The sequence below is a fragment of the Cataglyphis hispanica genome, chromosome 3 (genome assembly GCF_021464435.1).
Source record: "Cataglyphis hispanica isolate Lineage 1 chromosome 3, ULB_Chis1_1.0, whole genome shotgun sequence".
Lineage (NCBI taxonomy): Eukaryota > Metazoa > Arthropoda > Insecta > Hymenoptera > Formicidae > Cataglyphis > Cataglyphis hispanica.
The window spans coordinates 7,133,447-7,149,340 of NC_065956.1; the positions used below are offsets into that span (position 1 = coordinate 7,133,447).

Here is a 15,894-nt window from a genome sequence, read left to right on the forward strand (position 1 = left end):
ATAATCATAAAATGATGACATACCTGACAATGATCCCGCATTCATTATGTTTTCAATGCATTTTGGCGAGAGAAGACTTCAAAATAATTATGATCGAATAATTTTGATGGATTTCACGCACACAAAAGAAATAACATTACTGATACAGAAATCGCGATGCTATCGAAGATTTTACGACACTGTGCGCAATTTGTTCAGGTTAGAACACTTTACAAAATATTTTCGTGAATTTATCGTAAGCAGATTTCACTTTTAGACACAATAACAATTATGAGAGATACGTACGCGATCTATTACACTGCATTGCACAATTTATACTTATATCAAGATTTGAGAGGCTTTCAAGAAGACCGCATTGCAATATTCGAAGTATCAGAGAAGAGCGGCAAATCCAGGGCTGTCATACGTACCAATATGTAAAAAAAAAAAAGATCTCCTAGAAACTTTTGTAAAACAAATTCTATTGGTTATCGGATGCGTTTGATGGTTTTGGACGAAAAATATGTCCAATCATGAGAGAGATTTATAGCAAAATATTCCTAAAAATATGTTAGGGGTTAAAATATGTAGGGTTATTATTATAGTAACAAAATAATTAAACCATAATCTTTTCAATGTCGAGTATACGAATTATGTTTCTACATCATTCTGCGTGGCGTTCTCTTCTGCCTGTATATCCAGATCTTTGATAAATTCACACCAGTTTATTCCTTCCCCGCAATCCGGCTCTTTTTCGGAGGCCCACCAAAGTGCTGTCTGCAAACAATAAATAGTATGCGTTATTTCTTTTGTTTCATTGAATTTCTTGTTAGAAAAAAATTATCTGTACAAGTAAAATAAAAAATTTAAAAAAATAAAATAATGGATCACACATGTACATCAAATCACTAATGTACCTTTACATTCACAGGTGCAGCAGGTGGTAGAGGATCGATCTTCACGTTCATGAATTGCAGCAAGTCGTTATAGTCAATTTTACCATCTTCGGCTTGGTGCAAACTTTTGTAAGAATAGTAGAGTTATATTATAATTGTTAAATACAATCAGTTAAATTACAAATTCGTTAAAAAAAAAAACTTACTGATCCAACATGGAATTTAATAACTCTACATCAACGGGAACCTTGCAACCGCGCAAGACCATATATAGGAATTCTCGAGGTAAGAATCCCGTTCTATCTCTATCCCAATGATGTAAATCTTCTTTTAAGCGATCGAGATCATGCCATAGAAATCGATACAGTTCCGTATGTAATAATTGTCTAAAGATGCAGGCAATAATCATCGATTTTATTATTAAATATTAATAATTTTTTAATTTTATCTTTTAATTTTTAAATGCTTACAATAAAAAAAATACTCGACATTTTCATAAAATAAATTATTCTTCGTATTTTATCTTTTAACAATTATTGTTTAGAAGAATAATGACAATTTTGATACATCCTAGTGGAAATTTTATTGAGATTTTAAACGAGATTCACACATACCTCACATACTCTCTGGATTTATGCTCGATCTTCTCGTGAGGCGAATAGAATCGAGCAATCGTAATTATTTCATGTTCTGTTATTTTATCCTTCATATATAAACGCAATGCTTCTCTAAAAAATTTTATTTAATAAAAATTTAGTGGAAAATGAGTAAAATCATACGCAAAGAAAAAATATATAAAATTGATTTATATACGTACTTAAGCTTTTCATATTCTAATATCAGAATATCATTTTTTGTATCTTTAGGAGTATATGTTTGAATAAATTCTTTATAAACTGGTCGTAAACCTTCTCGAAGTTTCTCCAATATCAATTTCTTATTTGCTTTAGGAAACTGCAATAAAGAAATAATTATTTCTTTTTCATTTACAATAGAATAAAATAAAATAGAGTTAAATAGAATATTAAATAAAATTTAAAAATAAAAAAATAGTTTAAATAAAATTTATGCTATAAATATAGTAATTTGATAATTAATTCTATTTAATTATAAAGATTAAAAAAATTAGCTTTTCTTCTTTTTTCAACGTTATTTTAAAATATATTTAGAGTAAATAATAATAATAAATCTTTACATATAACATTAAAATTTTTCAAGTTTTTTACAAATATTGTAAATACTTGAATTTTGTATTTATTCAATAGATATTGTATATCATTTATGAGATATTAATGACCTGTCTATCTTTGTTATTATTTGTGTGTTAAAATATGAATATACATATCTTCACAAACCTTGTCGCAATGTAACTCCATGTAACGAAGGGCATAAATATCGGCAGATGTAATCTCGAAATGAAAGTTGTTTAGATTTATGTGCGCTCCTATGTAAAAATCTTGTGGTTTATAATACTCCGGTTTCTTGCTCGTGAAAATATCTTGATCAGGTAACATTATCGGCATTCGTTTTTGAAATAAGGATCTCAGAAAACCTAATTTAATTATTTTGCATTTATATATTAGATTTGATATATTTTACCCCAATCTTATTTTATATATATTCTTTCTCATATATACATATATTAAAATTTTTTAAGTTTTTTACGAATATTGTAGCTATACCTGAATTTCGTTTGCCTAATTCAAAAATAGATATTTTATCGTCCATGAGAAATACTCTTATAATGAATTGTCTATCTTCGTTATCTGGGATTTTCGATATCATTTTCGCCCGAAATCTCAAGACATGACTATTAAAGCCCTGTCTAAAATAATAATAATAAAAAATAGAATTAAATAAAAAAAAAACATTTTTTCATATTTTGCTTTTTACTTACTTGTCATGATACAAAAACTTGACGAAGTCTGTTTTGGGTGGTTTTGGTAGCATCGCAAAACAATTACCAAGAGAATCTTCGTAAGATCCAAAACCATTGTAAGGTGGTATAATTCTTTCTATTGGCTGATATAATTCATCACGTTTGAGAGGTTTTGTCAAAGGTGTGAAATCATCCAAACCATATTTTTTCCTAAAGATTATTTAAAAAATATCAGATCAGTTTTTTTTATGAGGATAGAATTTTTTTAGAAACTATGATCATCTTACCGGTAATACTCCTTTGTAAAAGCGTCCATGTCTGTGATAACAATTTTTCTACCAAAGGCGTTGATTATCGATCCAATATTCAACTCATTATCTTTGTAATAATCGATGGAAATTTTGCCAGTGTTAAGAGCATCAACCATGTAATAACCCTGTCTTATATCTTCGCCTAAGACATTTAAAATCGTGAAACGATCTTCTGTGCCAATCGGTTGCAATCCAGTATAAAACTAAAATTAATTAAAAAATTTAAGAAAATTTATAATGTTTTGACAATTATTGAAACAAATCTGTGATTTTATAATTACATAGTATTTAGTATAACATAAAAATTTATATTAATAATATGTTTGATGCTTTTGCATTAAAATTGTTGATATTTGTCATACTTTTGGTATTTTCATTCTTTTAACAAGCATGGGTCCTGAATCTTGGCCAGAATTTAGTGCTAAATTTTCTTTGATCTCCATTGTATTATCAGAAAGATAATAATGTAGTTCGAGATCGTGAATGATGCCGTGCAAACTTTCGGTATCGTCCCAATATCCATAAAATCGGAGAACCTGCTTATCGTATTTTAAAAAGTTGCCAAGAGTGTCCACCATGCGACTAGGCTTTTTTGGAAATACTTCCTACATATATAAATATATAACATAAATTTAATATAATTAAATTAATATAATCTTAATATAATAACAAAATAAGCAAAAACGTTGTGTAGAGTGATTTCGATTAAAATATTATTTTAATTTAAGCATGCGCTATAAAAATTCTGTACTTACGGCCTTTCGAACCTCAGAATACGGATCCTTTGGTATATCAATAGGATCAGGCACTGGTATTCCCATACGATTAAGAAAATGTCTCGTAAATTTATCGCAATCCACGATTTTGTACACTCGTCCGTATATTTCTGGTTCCTTGCCGATATTTAAATCAAGTATATCATAATATCTATATTTCACTTGATCGGGTATTGGTATTCTTTGCCGTCTAACCAGAATTCCTTTGCATAAAAAATTATTATGACAATTGTATTACATATTTATAATAATTACAAATATTTATTTCTATTTTGATTTTTTCATCACATTATTTGCGTTCGATATAATAAAATACAAAAATTTACACATATATAAAAATAAGAATTAAATATAAACAAAATAATGCTGTATCGACAAAATAATGATAGAGAAAAATTATAAAAATGAGATGCACCGTTAAACCTTGCTCTAAACCGCTGTTATCCACTGGCGGCTCTACGATCTTTATTGTTCCATCTTCTAGAAAAAAACTGATATTCACTACACGAACGTGAAAGGCCGTTTTCCACTTTTCTTGTACAGTTTCTTGAAAAAATGCTTTGAACATGAGCCTCTAAAAATGCAATCAAAGTAACTTTGTTAATAAAAATACAATTTTTACGTAAAAAAAGTTTGAAAATTTAATTTATCCACTAAATAATGACTTGATTATAATTGTTATATTTACATATATACACACGTGCACACACATTTTTAAAAGAAAATTTATTTGTTTAAAAAAGATAAACTTTTATTTTAATGAGATGCATTTACTGTCAATCATACTTGGCCATCATATTCAAGCCATGGCGGAATTTCTGGCATCTCTTCTCGAGGAAAAATGGATGAATAACGACTGAAAATGCTTGTATCTGCCTTCTCGGATAAATAATACACTCCATCGTGTATCTTGTCGAAATATTGTCTTTTGTGAAATTTAGTTCGACCAATCTGCACAAAATATGCATATATTACATATTTATGACATGTATTCTTTTTTTCTATATATTTCAATATTTTTATATTGCATTTATATTTTATATTAAAGAATTACATTTTATTATCTTGCTCTTTACGATTAATAATATTATAATGTGATATTTAGTTGATTATATACGTTATAACTGTATTATAAATATAAAATCACTTACGTTCTTGTCAAAGCTAAATCCTGGAAGGCAAGGTAATATACGCGGTGCCCGTTGCATACTGATAAAAATTCTATCAATTCACCGTTAAATTATCATATTAAATTAATTACAGATGATAGCATAGAAAGTATACTATTTATATAAAAGCTTCTTTGTGAAGACGAGAATATCACTGACAAGAAATACCAGTACCATATTCACACATTGAGTTTCCTTGGTGATCGTTAAATCTATACAGTAATATGTAAAAAGAGAGCGTGAGATCTCTCTCTCTCTTTTGCAATTTATTAAAGAAAATGGAGTAATAAAAAAATATGTGTTTCTTTAATTGCTAACAGAAATAACATTTTTATTTTAATTACAACATATATTTTATATAAATGCAAATTATTTTGTAATAAGCGTTTACGATAAATATTTACGATAAGTAATAGAAAGAATAGAAATATATATATATATATATATATATATATATATATAGGCGTACTATTATTTAAAAATTATATAACAAAATCAGGATTTAATTGTTTTAATAACGCGTTAATTACAAAGCGCGCGCATATGCAATGAATAATAATAATAAAGCATGTAATATTTATTATTTTCAATAATTTGTGACACTGTAATGCATCACAGAATATATTTATACATAGATACTTTTAGATATATACATATAGCACAATCTTTCTGCGGTACAAATGTAAAGGTATATAATTTAATTTTTCAAGAATTATGCCATATTAAAATTATTTAAACTATGTTAATGCGTATTTTTGATAAGATGTATCTTATAAAAGCATATATATATATATATATATATATATATATATATATATATATATATATAATTATTAATATAATCACCTATGTAATCGTTTATTATTAGTAAATATATTACTCAATTTTCTTAATAACAAAGCAGTATTGAAACCAAGAAAAAAAATACAATTGCAATAAAATAATTTCCGTGATTAATTTTTACAATATTAATCGTGCTTATAATTACAATTATACAATTACATTTTCGCAAATTACGAATAATCAATCATATTATTTGAGATTCATGAATATAACACATATTGCCAAATAGAATATTTAATTAAACATGCAATGGTCGATTATTTCAAATACATTTCTAAAAAAAAATACATGAAAAATTATAAAATCTATTGAAACTCTTTCTTTATGCATATTGTTTTATAAGTATTATTTTATTGATCTTACAGATCAGCACAAAATAGCAGTTCAAGTTATATATTACTAAGCCAATCCGTCTCTTTGCTTGAGAAGGTTACAGCAACAGTTGTAAATCAGATCATTTCTATGCCATTGGACGGCGTAAGTACAAATATTTAATAAGAGATTTAGCTTATTTTATAAGACGTCTCGCGTCTCATATAGCACCGTATAGTTACTTATTTTAATACATATATAAATCGTTAGTTTAACAACATAACATAGTCAACGGAATATTGTAATTATATTCGAAACTTTCATCGTTTGTAAAAATTGTTCAGCGGGGATTTAAATGGCTGTTTTGTCAGACAGCCGCATAAATGTTCGAAGCCCCGCTTCCTTTTCCTCTTTTTCTAGTCTTTAATTTCCGGTTGTAAATCGTGCCAAGTAGTAATAGCCTTTGAAACATCGATTTCGCTTAATTTCAAGTGAAGTTGTCCCATCACATTGCTTCCAGTCGACAGCCAACCTTTCTGAGTGCATACAGATACCTCTAATGTTCGAGTGTTTAAGTCTCCCTGCGAAACCACATATTCAAATTGCTCGTCGAATATTGGATTACAATTGTCCTTTATTACGGCAGTCTTGCGCTTTGTTTCTTTGTGTCGATCCGGTAAAAGATAGAGTTTCACATATGGATCTGGTATATTGTGTGGATCATTTTGAGGGAGCGGTAGATTACTGTAATGTAACATGTAAATATGTAACAGGAGATATTGTTGAGAATTAGATTCATTATGTGACAAAGAGATATTGATTAACTTACGCAATTTTATGTACAACAATAATAAGTTTCTGTCTCTGCACACTATAACGTAATGTCAATTGTATTCTGCCTAATTTTGCTTCACCCTGAGAAGATGTCGTGTTTAAATTTCTGTGGATAAGCTGAGGACTTCCTGCCAAAGAAGATGGAGTACTGGTGCTGACTATTAGTTCTTCTTCCACCACTGCTGGTTCTTCAGATACAAGCGCAGGTCCATTATTATGAGACTGACTGTTGACTGATTCTTTTGAAGGTTGTTTTTTAAGAGGGCTGGGAGGTACTGTAAGAAAATATATCGTATTAAATAATATGCATTACATCTGTCATATAACATGAGTTTAAAAAAGTGGTTTTTTTAAATAGAAAATATTAAATTCTCCCTTAACTTAAGAAAATAAAAGATTTCGGGTGATATTAATTCGATGCTGCTTACCACTAGAAGATAATATGTTACTAATGTTAGATTCCTGACGCTCAATTCGTTTATTTAATTGATTAATGTCATGATCATCTTCATCTTCTTCGGAAGTGGGTTCAGGCTGTTCATATTTCAAAATCTATAAAAATAAGTTGTTTTGTGCAATTGATATATCTAAATGCATTATTAAATTCTGCACATGTATAAGGTTTTTTATTACTTACATTTAATGACAATGACAATACAAGCTTACTATCCGCTTCGGCCATTTGCAAATCGTACGGCTGTTGGGTTATTTCTAAATTATTCTTTTCCAAAAGCAAGGAAAGATTATAACTCATTTCTCCAACTGTTATGGTAGTTTTCTCATCTATAATCTAAAATGTAAATAATTATTAAATTATCATTAAATAATAATAAATTTTATGTTTCTTTCACGTATTATTTTTTTTTAAAGTGCATAGAGAACCTTTATGTACAAAACGCCAGTTTCAGGATTGCTGACTAAAAAGGTATATCCTTGCTCCCATACTGGATCGCAAGAACGTGGTATAGTAGGTGTTCTCTCTTTCTTCCCATCGATTCTTGCTTCCAAATAAACATCAGGTTGTTTATTTCCTCGGACGCACTATGCATGCATATAATGCGATATTAATCATTTTATTAAAAATAGATAACTCTTTTCTTACATAATATATTATATATTATAATTTACATACAGGTAAATTTTTAGCAGAATCGATATAGAGTGTCAGAAGGGCTGTACTCATCGATGTAACTCTAAGTTCCTGAGTTTCTATTAAAGCCTGGACAAAAGTTCTTAATTAAAAATTGTATATATAAGCATATTAACATAGAGATGCATATATTTTTTCCTACTTACAGCTTTCAAATCAGTAGGATTTTTGGAAAGTTGCAACCATATTAATCGCAAATGAACCATACCATGCTTTGCTTGTTCCAAAGAGACCCACTATAAAATAAGATCAATTTGATTATTAAGATAATATAAACAATTACTTTCATGTGAAAAATTCTATACTCACTGTATCGATCGTGCCTTTTTTCTTTACTCGATTAATTTCAATGGTAGCTCTGTCAAACAATTTCAAATACAGATTTTTAAAAATTTTTGATTATATATACACAAACTCTTAATAAACTTTTAAGAATGTTATACAAAATTATTTCAGCAGTTTCGCAGATGAATGCTTTTGGCGATAATGATGTACAATCACTGAATTTACAAAATGCATTATATAAGCTTTCATGCAGCAAAGGCAGTTATATTACTTCTGACGCACTTTTATAATTCTGGCTTTAAATAAGAATATAAAAGCACATTATAAACATTTATAAAACATGCAACATTCCATAGTATAAATTGCATAAATAAAATAGATGTTTCAATGCTTTATTTAATATGTAATAAGAGTAATGTGGTGACACGAGTTCAGAATTATTTTTAGCAAAAGTTTATCGAAATTTGTATATACCAGGATTTTTCTGTATATATTTTGAATAAACATGCATCACAGGTGCATGATTAATATTTATGTTTAAAATATTTTAAATATGCTGCAATATTTCTTAGAAAGAATTCATATAATGAGGAGAAGATGCAGTATTTCAAGCGTAATCTACAATAATCTCAATGGCAGAGTATTTGAACATATCCTAATTCACATTTCGATACAAGTTTCTTATAAAATACATCATATATTGATCTGGTCTAGAAGTGGTGTACTTGCTACATTCAGCAATACCTGCCAAGTGGATCATCTTGAGCAGCGTTGTCTTTGTCAAAGAGCTGGGCAACCATCGTGTTGTAGGCTCCCAAACCCTCTTCCACTATAAACTGTCACCACATAGTCTATTTTAGTTATTCTTATTAAGCTATTCTTATTAATTGTAAATCACCTGATCATTCTGATTAATTAATTAAAACGATCAATAAGAATAAATATGGGATAATTTTTTATTAAAAAAAATATTTAAAAAAATAGGAAAAATTAATTATGATTATATTTTTAATAAAAAAGTTAATAGAATATTCATATATGGATTATATTAGAAACACTCAAAATCACATACTACAACTATATGGATGTAGAATGTACAAAAAATAATTAAATTTTGATAACTCCAAAAATATATTGTAATATATATATATATATATATATATATATTTTTTTTTCTTAAAAGAATTGAAAAAAAAATTAATACGTGTTCGTGCAACACATTTAAGAAGCTATAATATTCGTATAACGTTAATAAAAATAAATAATAAAGACACAATAATATAGGAGGAGGTGGTGAAAAAATCTTTTTTATTATTTACACAGAGATAATACATTATATGTTAAAAACGCACGACTAAACAACATGCACAGATAATAACTTCAAATTTAACATCTATAGTTTTTTGTTAGTAGTGGATATGCAAGCATTGCCTCATTCACAAATCATAATTACTACCTGCCAAGGAAATCATCACATTGTACCCCAGGGACATTTGGATCCCAATCCCAAAGAGATACCACAGCTTCTTGCATATTGCATGAACTGATTATAGCCTGTATATCAATATTATGACGTATAACAAATATAAAGATAACTCTTTTAATGGCAACTATAATATATTTCTATTCTTCTATTGCATCAAGCGGTAACGTCGCGACTCCAAGTTTGTTATTTCCTTTTATGTATATTTCTGTACTATGTAAGTGTATGGTAAATATATGTATATAAATTTTCAATAAAAATAAACATGGCATATTCCATCTCAATTATGAAGATATGTACATAATTTCTTTTTAATCTAAAGAATAACTGCAATATGCCGCTAAATAGATGAATGATGTGGTCAAAATGATATATTTTATAATGTGACGATTTTATTCTATGTGTGTAAAGCATTAATAAAGAAAATTAATAAATTAAAAATTGGAACCAACATGCATTTATAGTCACAAAAATAATATTGAAACCAACAATATAAATATTATCACACCCACATAATAAAAATCATGCAATAGAAGCTTCATCAAGAATGAATAGAATAAATTCAATAAATTTAATGAATTATTTTAGATCAATTATGTGTATATAATATATAATAAATTATATGTAATTATATAAAATGATATAACAATATTAATTAATAAGAGAGTATATTATATTTTATAAAATTTTTATATGATTAATTGTGTGATGACATGAAAGCAAAAATATAATAATTTTAAATGAATAATGAAAAAAGGTACAGAATGTTGTGTAACTATACCTTCCAAGACTTTCATCGCCCTTTGTATCATCATAGTCCCACAGCAGTACAGTCAGCTGTTGCGCGATGGCTGAAGGCACAGCACACTAGTCCCATATAATATGCACATCACATACACACATACATACATACCAATTTATGGAATAACATTATATTAACATAAATTAGAGATATATTCTAGATATATTCTATCTGCAATCCGATAAAGATAACACTAACCATTAAAAGTAAAAGGAAGTAGAAAGATATAGTCATAGAAATTTAAAACAAGTATCTGTGATTGATTAAAAGTTATATGTGTGTATGTAAAAATTATATAAAAAAGCAGAAGGGTTAGCTATTTAGAATGTTAGATTAGCAATGTATTGACTATATAATACATAAAAGATACTTATCTCTATTTATAAAAAAAGTAAATATAAGAGTATTGTATATCACTGGATATATCATCCAATAGTATCCTTAATGGATTAACGCGATAAAAAATAGAATGCGTACAAAAAATTTTTACGAAAATTTATTTTTTAAATTGCTGAATATTTTTTCTTACCACATAGAAGACCTTGTGTTGTATTTTTTTTTGAAAGATACATGAATGTTGATAGATTGCAGTGAAGCACATGCATTAAACATTGTTAATATATATATATATTCTGTGCTCAACTAAATATGAAAAATTGTACATACCTCACACCAAAAGTCCCATTTTGGGTTAACAGTATTGTCAATGGTTTTTGTTCTAAATTCCTGGGCACCAACATTTATGACAGCATATGGGTCAGACTTGCCTTTACCTAACATTCCAATATCTTTCTTCATCAAATGTTTTGCTTCTACAACATGAATTCTCAGAACACCCTAATTTAAAAAAAAAAAGAAGAAAAAACATGAAAATATTTCATAAAAAGTAAGATATATATTATATACAGATTTGCTATAAATATTATTGCTATAAACCTTACTTCAGGTTCAGGCATCTTTAACGATTCCATTGGTACTTCTTCGCTTAATGGTATAATTATTTTGTTTGGCAATACAACAATAGCTGCTACTTGTTCAACAATCGTCTTCCTTAAAATTTCACTGAAAGAAATACCGTGAATTTTATTTCAATCTCATTTAATTAACGAGCAATGTTATTTAATTAATTATCAATTTCAGGTGAATTTCAGAATTAATTTCAGAATAAAAAATATAATTTTATATAAAAAAATCATACTTGAATCCAGGTAAATCTAATACATCAGCTACTCCTACTAAGTTGAAGTTGATAGTAGGATTATTTAAATAGAATATTTGTACACCTCCAATTAATGGCATTACAGATAGCATAGGTTTCATAACAATGCGTACCAAACCACGTATCTGAGAATATATTTATTTTTATTAAAAGTTATAGGAAATATTCTATATAACCGAGTTTTCATATACTTACTTGAAAATCCTTAATACCGCCTTTAATGTTTCCAACAAAAAAGGTAATATCACAGTCACCTGCATACCTATACAAATATAATATTTTATATTAAAACATATTTTTTTAAAAATATGAATATACTGTAAAAAAAAAAAACAATGAGATACATACATAATATCTGCATCTAAAATGATTTCATTTCGTGAAGTATTTTTATCATATACTTTTATTCCATAAATTTTTGGTGGCTGTAAAAGATTATTTTTGTTAATTTTAAAAAACTGCACACACACACACATGCCAAATTAAAACGGACTTACAATGCGACCTAAGACTAGACGATCAAATTGAAAGCCTTTTATTTTATATTCAGTCAGTTTCTCAACAATTGATGGTTCTATATTTTGTTTACACAATTGACGAACAAAATGATTCATACTTGGCCACACTTTATATAAGATCTAAAAATATAGAAAACAAACTGTGAAAAAAAATTGATTTTTGTTTCTGAAACAATAAAACAATTTGAAATTTATATTTTAAAGAAAATAAGATTATACTATTTATAATATAACATAAATAAACTATTATAATGCATACTCTATTTAGCCACTCAGCTCTATCGAAGTCAGGAAAATACACCCATGATGGTAATTCGTCTATTCGACCCGTAATCAATACTTTTTCTTTAGCCAATGCACTTGCTTGTGTTGTAAGAATTCTCAGCTCGTTATCCTTTTTATATTCTGTCCTCCATACAGAAAGTGCAATTGGCGCAATCAACCAAGCTATGCTGTAGTTAAAGTATCCCCATCCCCAAATGATACCGGCTGCTGCCAGTTTAGTTAGAAATGATATAGTTAGCGAGCCGACATTCATATATGGCCAAGTAATTGGTTTAAAATCTTTATTAGAAGCATTTTCTGATTCTCCTTCCATTATCAGTTATTATTATTGATTTATTAATTGGTCTCAGTTTTCCTGTAAATAAAAAATATGTAATCTTTTATTACAAAGCTTGAAATATCTTCATTCCTGAAATTTAAAACATCTCATGTATGAGTCATATTTAAGCTAATGTTTGCTTTAAATAATTATCTTTGATTTAAGTAATTTTTTGAAGCGTTACTTTTATTTATAAAAATAAATATTATATTTGACAAACAATAATACTCATACACATACACAATAATTATACACAATTACATTTTATTATTAATTATTATATAAACAATAACACTATAGTGTTAAAAATAATATAGAACGTATATTACGTATATTGTTTTGCATGCATTCGTTTACTCTAATTAACATTCATTAATATAAATATAAACGTTATCAAGATCATTTCAAAATAAGATCTATCATGCTACGTTTAGGTAGATCTTACTTTGAAATTGCCCTATTGCATAGTTGAGAGTATCTCTACACACATTAAATTATATCAACGCAATTCACGGTGACCTTTAAGATCAGAAAGAAAGAAAGAGAGAGAACATACAATTTTGATGATACAGAATACAGATTCCAACAGAAGTTCAACATATTAACCTTTTGCCAATCAAGACAACATATCCAAAATATCAAGCGCGATATGTGTCGTAATAAAAATAGCATATTTTTCTTACAACTACAACACATATTGTATTTTTATTATAGCATACGATTCACATTTATATTTTAATTGCATAGTTAACAATTCACAAAACCAGAACATTTATTTTCATTTATAGCCATATATATTTTTGTCTCAATATGATTAAAAATCATTAAACACAAAATTTAGCAATAGTGCTTATAATATAAAATTTGCTATAAAACTTTGAATTTAATGTCTTATACTATCTATATATATTTTATATATATATATATATATATATATATATATATATATATAATATTATGTATAGTTTATTCTAGAATAATCCTATCATTCTTAAATTATTATTATATCTATAATTATTCTTATTATTATCTATATTTTCAGAAAATGTTTATTGTTATCTAATTATTAACAACTTTTTAATTCAAATTTTATGAGAAATTAGAAAACAAATAAGCTCTTTCTGATTTCTTTTATTATATTTTTTTATCATATTTCACAAAAGATAATATATGTTCTCTGAAGATAAAAGGTTCATCTATGAAGTAGAATAAAATCAGAAAATGACACAAATGTAATACTATATTGCGACATGCATATAAAAGTTATTAAAGCATGTAATTAAACATGAGAAACGAATTTTCTTGTAACTCGCTCCAGTCTCTGATTTATAACAATCCAATTATTATTCGCGTTTCTCGTTGCGAAATGATTCATACAACGATAAGATAACGTTAATGATAATTGCAATTGTTGGTAGAGATGTAAGTCCGTATTTGCAAAATAGTAACAACTACGAAAATTGATTCTCCAAATTCAAGGAAATAGAACTTGCTGTTTTCTTCTTGTAAAACAGGCATTTAGCCGAAATCTAAACATAGCTCAATCTCTCGCATAGTAAGATATACAGTTTACAGATATTCCGTTTTAACATTATATGTGTATTCAGATATTCCGAATGATTCATATAAACAAGGATTAAAAATTAGTAGAGTTGAAATATTAATGATTAATTATAATTAAATTTAAAAAAAAATGCGAATAAAAAAAATTTAGTTTAGCGATCGTCTTCAAAAATGAATACTTTAATAAGAATTTAATAATTTTGAGCGATAGTAATAATACCGAAATATCTAATATAAGCGAGATTTTTATTGTATATAATAAACTATTTTTTTCATACAAATTATTTTATTTTTTATTTTTTCATACACTTCTGTGCACACACATATGTACAAAATTTCAGATCTTTCTAAAAAAAATATATAATTTCATATTCAATACATACTTTTCATACAGATTATCTTAATACAAAAAAAAATATAAATGTAATATAATCAAATCAAGTTTGCAATCAAATTTTGTCATAAACCAATCGTCTAATATCATTTGAAAAAAAAGTCTTAAAAAATTCTATTAAAAAAGATTCGAGTTGTAAAGAAAAAAACCATAAGTAATTCTCATATGGGTTAAGGTCGTCAATTCTATTATTGGAATAGATTTCCCCTTCCAGAGTAATATCGATATATAAATTTTAAAATAATAAATTTTCATGCATTTTCTTTTTTGATCTGCATTTCACGATTGGAAAGGCAATATTTGTATTAAAAATGCAAATATATGCAGACAGAAACGCGAATTTGTACCTCGAGCGATGAAACTAAAACTATACATATGTACAAAATTTTATTATACATTTATGAACATTGAATTATGTTTTTTATAATTCATGTCACGGATCATAAGTTGATCTTTGATTTTATCTTTTCACAAATTTTTTCCTCCAGATAGAGCTAATCATTTGCATACATTCTGATGGAATACAAAATTAGGCACACGTCACTTCAATTTAATGTGTCCTCGCCCATATCGTAAGATGTTTGTTTCGCAAAATTCAATCGCTCGCAAAAAAATTAATGCATTCGAGACAATTGCACGACAATGAGATAACCGATGTACGACATCAATTTTGTTTCAACAATTGAGGCAATAAGTCGCTTACACCATACTTAGAATCGAGTAACATATACATTTGCGTGTCTGTGTTCTACCTTTTTTTAGCGATGATGACAAAACGGCAAACATGCGTGCGAACATACAGATTACCGCTTCAATACTGCTGCCTACCTAACCAATACCCAAGATCCAATACTCCACAAGTGAGATCAGACTCGCC

General features: G+C 27.3%; 2 protein-coding genes across 5 annotated transcripts; both read right to left on the reverse strand.

Moving 5' to 3' along the window:
• Positions 1 to 630: 630 nt before the first annotated feature.
• LOC126859419 (EF-hand domain-containing family member C2-like) lies at positions 631 to 5,124 on the reverse strand. Its single transcript, XM_050610698.1, has 14 exons — positions 4,993 to 5,124; positions 4,628 to 4,792; positions 4,265 to 4,415; positions 3,821 to 4,044; positions 3,428 to 3,670; positions 3,042 to 3,268; positions 2,773 to 2,964; positions 2,558 to 2,700; positions 2,231 to 2,427; positions 1,693 to 1,829; positions 1,490 to 1,603; positions 1,082 to 1,261; positions 897 to 999; positions 631 to 756 (listed from the first exon to the last, which is right to left on the reverse strand). Exons 1-14 carry the CDS (start codon positions 5,047 to 5,049, stop codon positions 631 to 633), a joined length of 2,259 nt encoding a protein of 752 aa, XP_050466655.1. The 5' UTR covers positions 5,050 to 5,124.
• Positions 5,125 to 6,069: 945 nt separating this feature from the next.
• LOC126848130 (extended synaptotagmin-2) lies at positions 6,070 to 15,870 on the reverse strand. Of its 4 annotated transcripts, none has more exons than XM_050588749.1 (17): positions 15,770 to 15,870; positions 12,716 to 13,096; positions 12,436 to 12,576; positions 12,287 to 12,363; positions 12,134 to 12,200; positions 11,918 to 12,063; positions 11,661 to 11,781; positions 11,386 to 11,556; positions 9,179 to 9,270; positions 8,459 to 8,507; positions 8,296 to 8,385; positions 8,132 to 8,218; positions 7,882 to 8,040; positions 7,637 to 7,789; positions 7,428 to 7,551; positions 6,995 to 7,274; positions 6,070 to 6,909 (listed from the first exon to the last, which is right to left on the reverse strand). In XM_050588749.1, exons 2-17 carry the CDS (start codon positions 13,052 to 13,054, stop codon positions 6,582 to 6,584), a joined length of 2,424 nt encoding a protein of 807 aa, XP_050444706.1. In that variant the 5' UTR covers positions 13,055 to 13,096; positions 15,770 to 15,870; the 3' UTR covers positions 6,070 to 6,581. The 4 variants fall into 4 exon arrangements, with proteins under 4 accessions (XP_050444706.1, XP_050444704.1, XP_050444707.1 ...); XM_050588747.1 differs by lacking the exon at positions 9,179 to 9,270 and adding an exon at positions 9,891 to 9,988; XM_050588750.1 differs by lacking the exon at positions 9,179 to 9,270 and adding an exon at positions 10,699 to 10,784 and having other exon boundaries at positions 15,770 to 15,869.
• Positions 15,871 to 15,894: the final 24 nt, after the last annotated feature.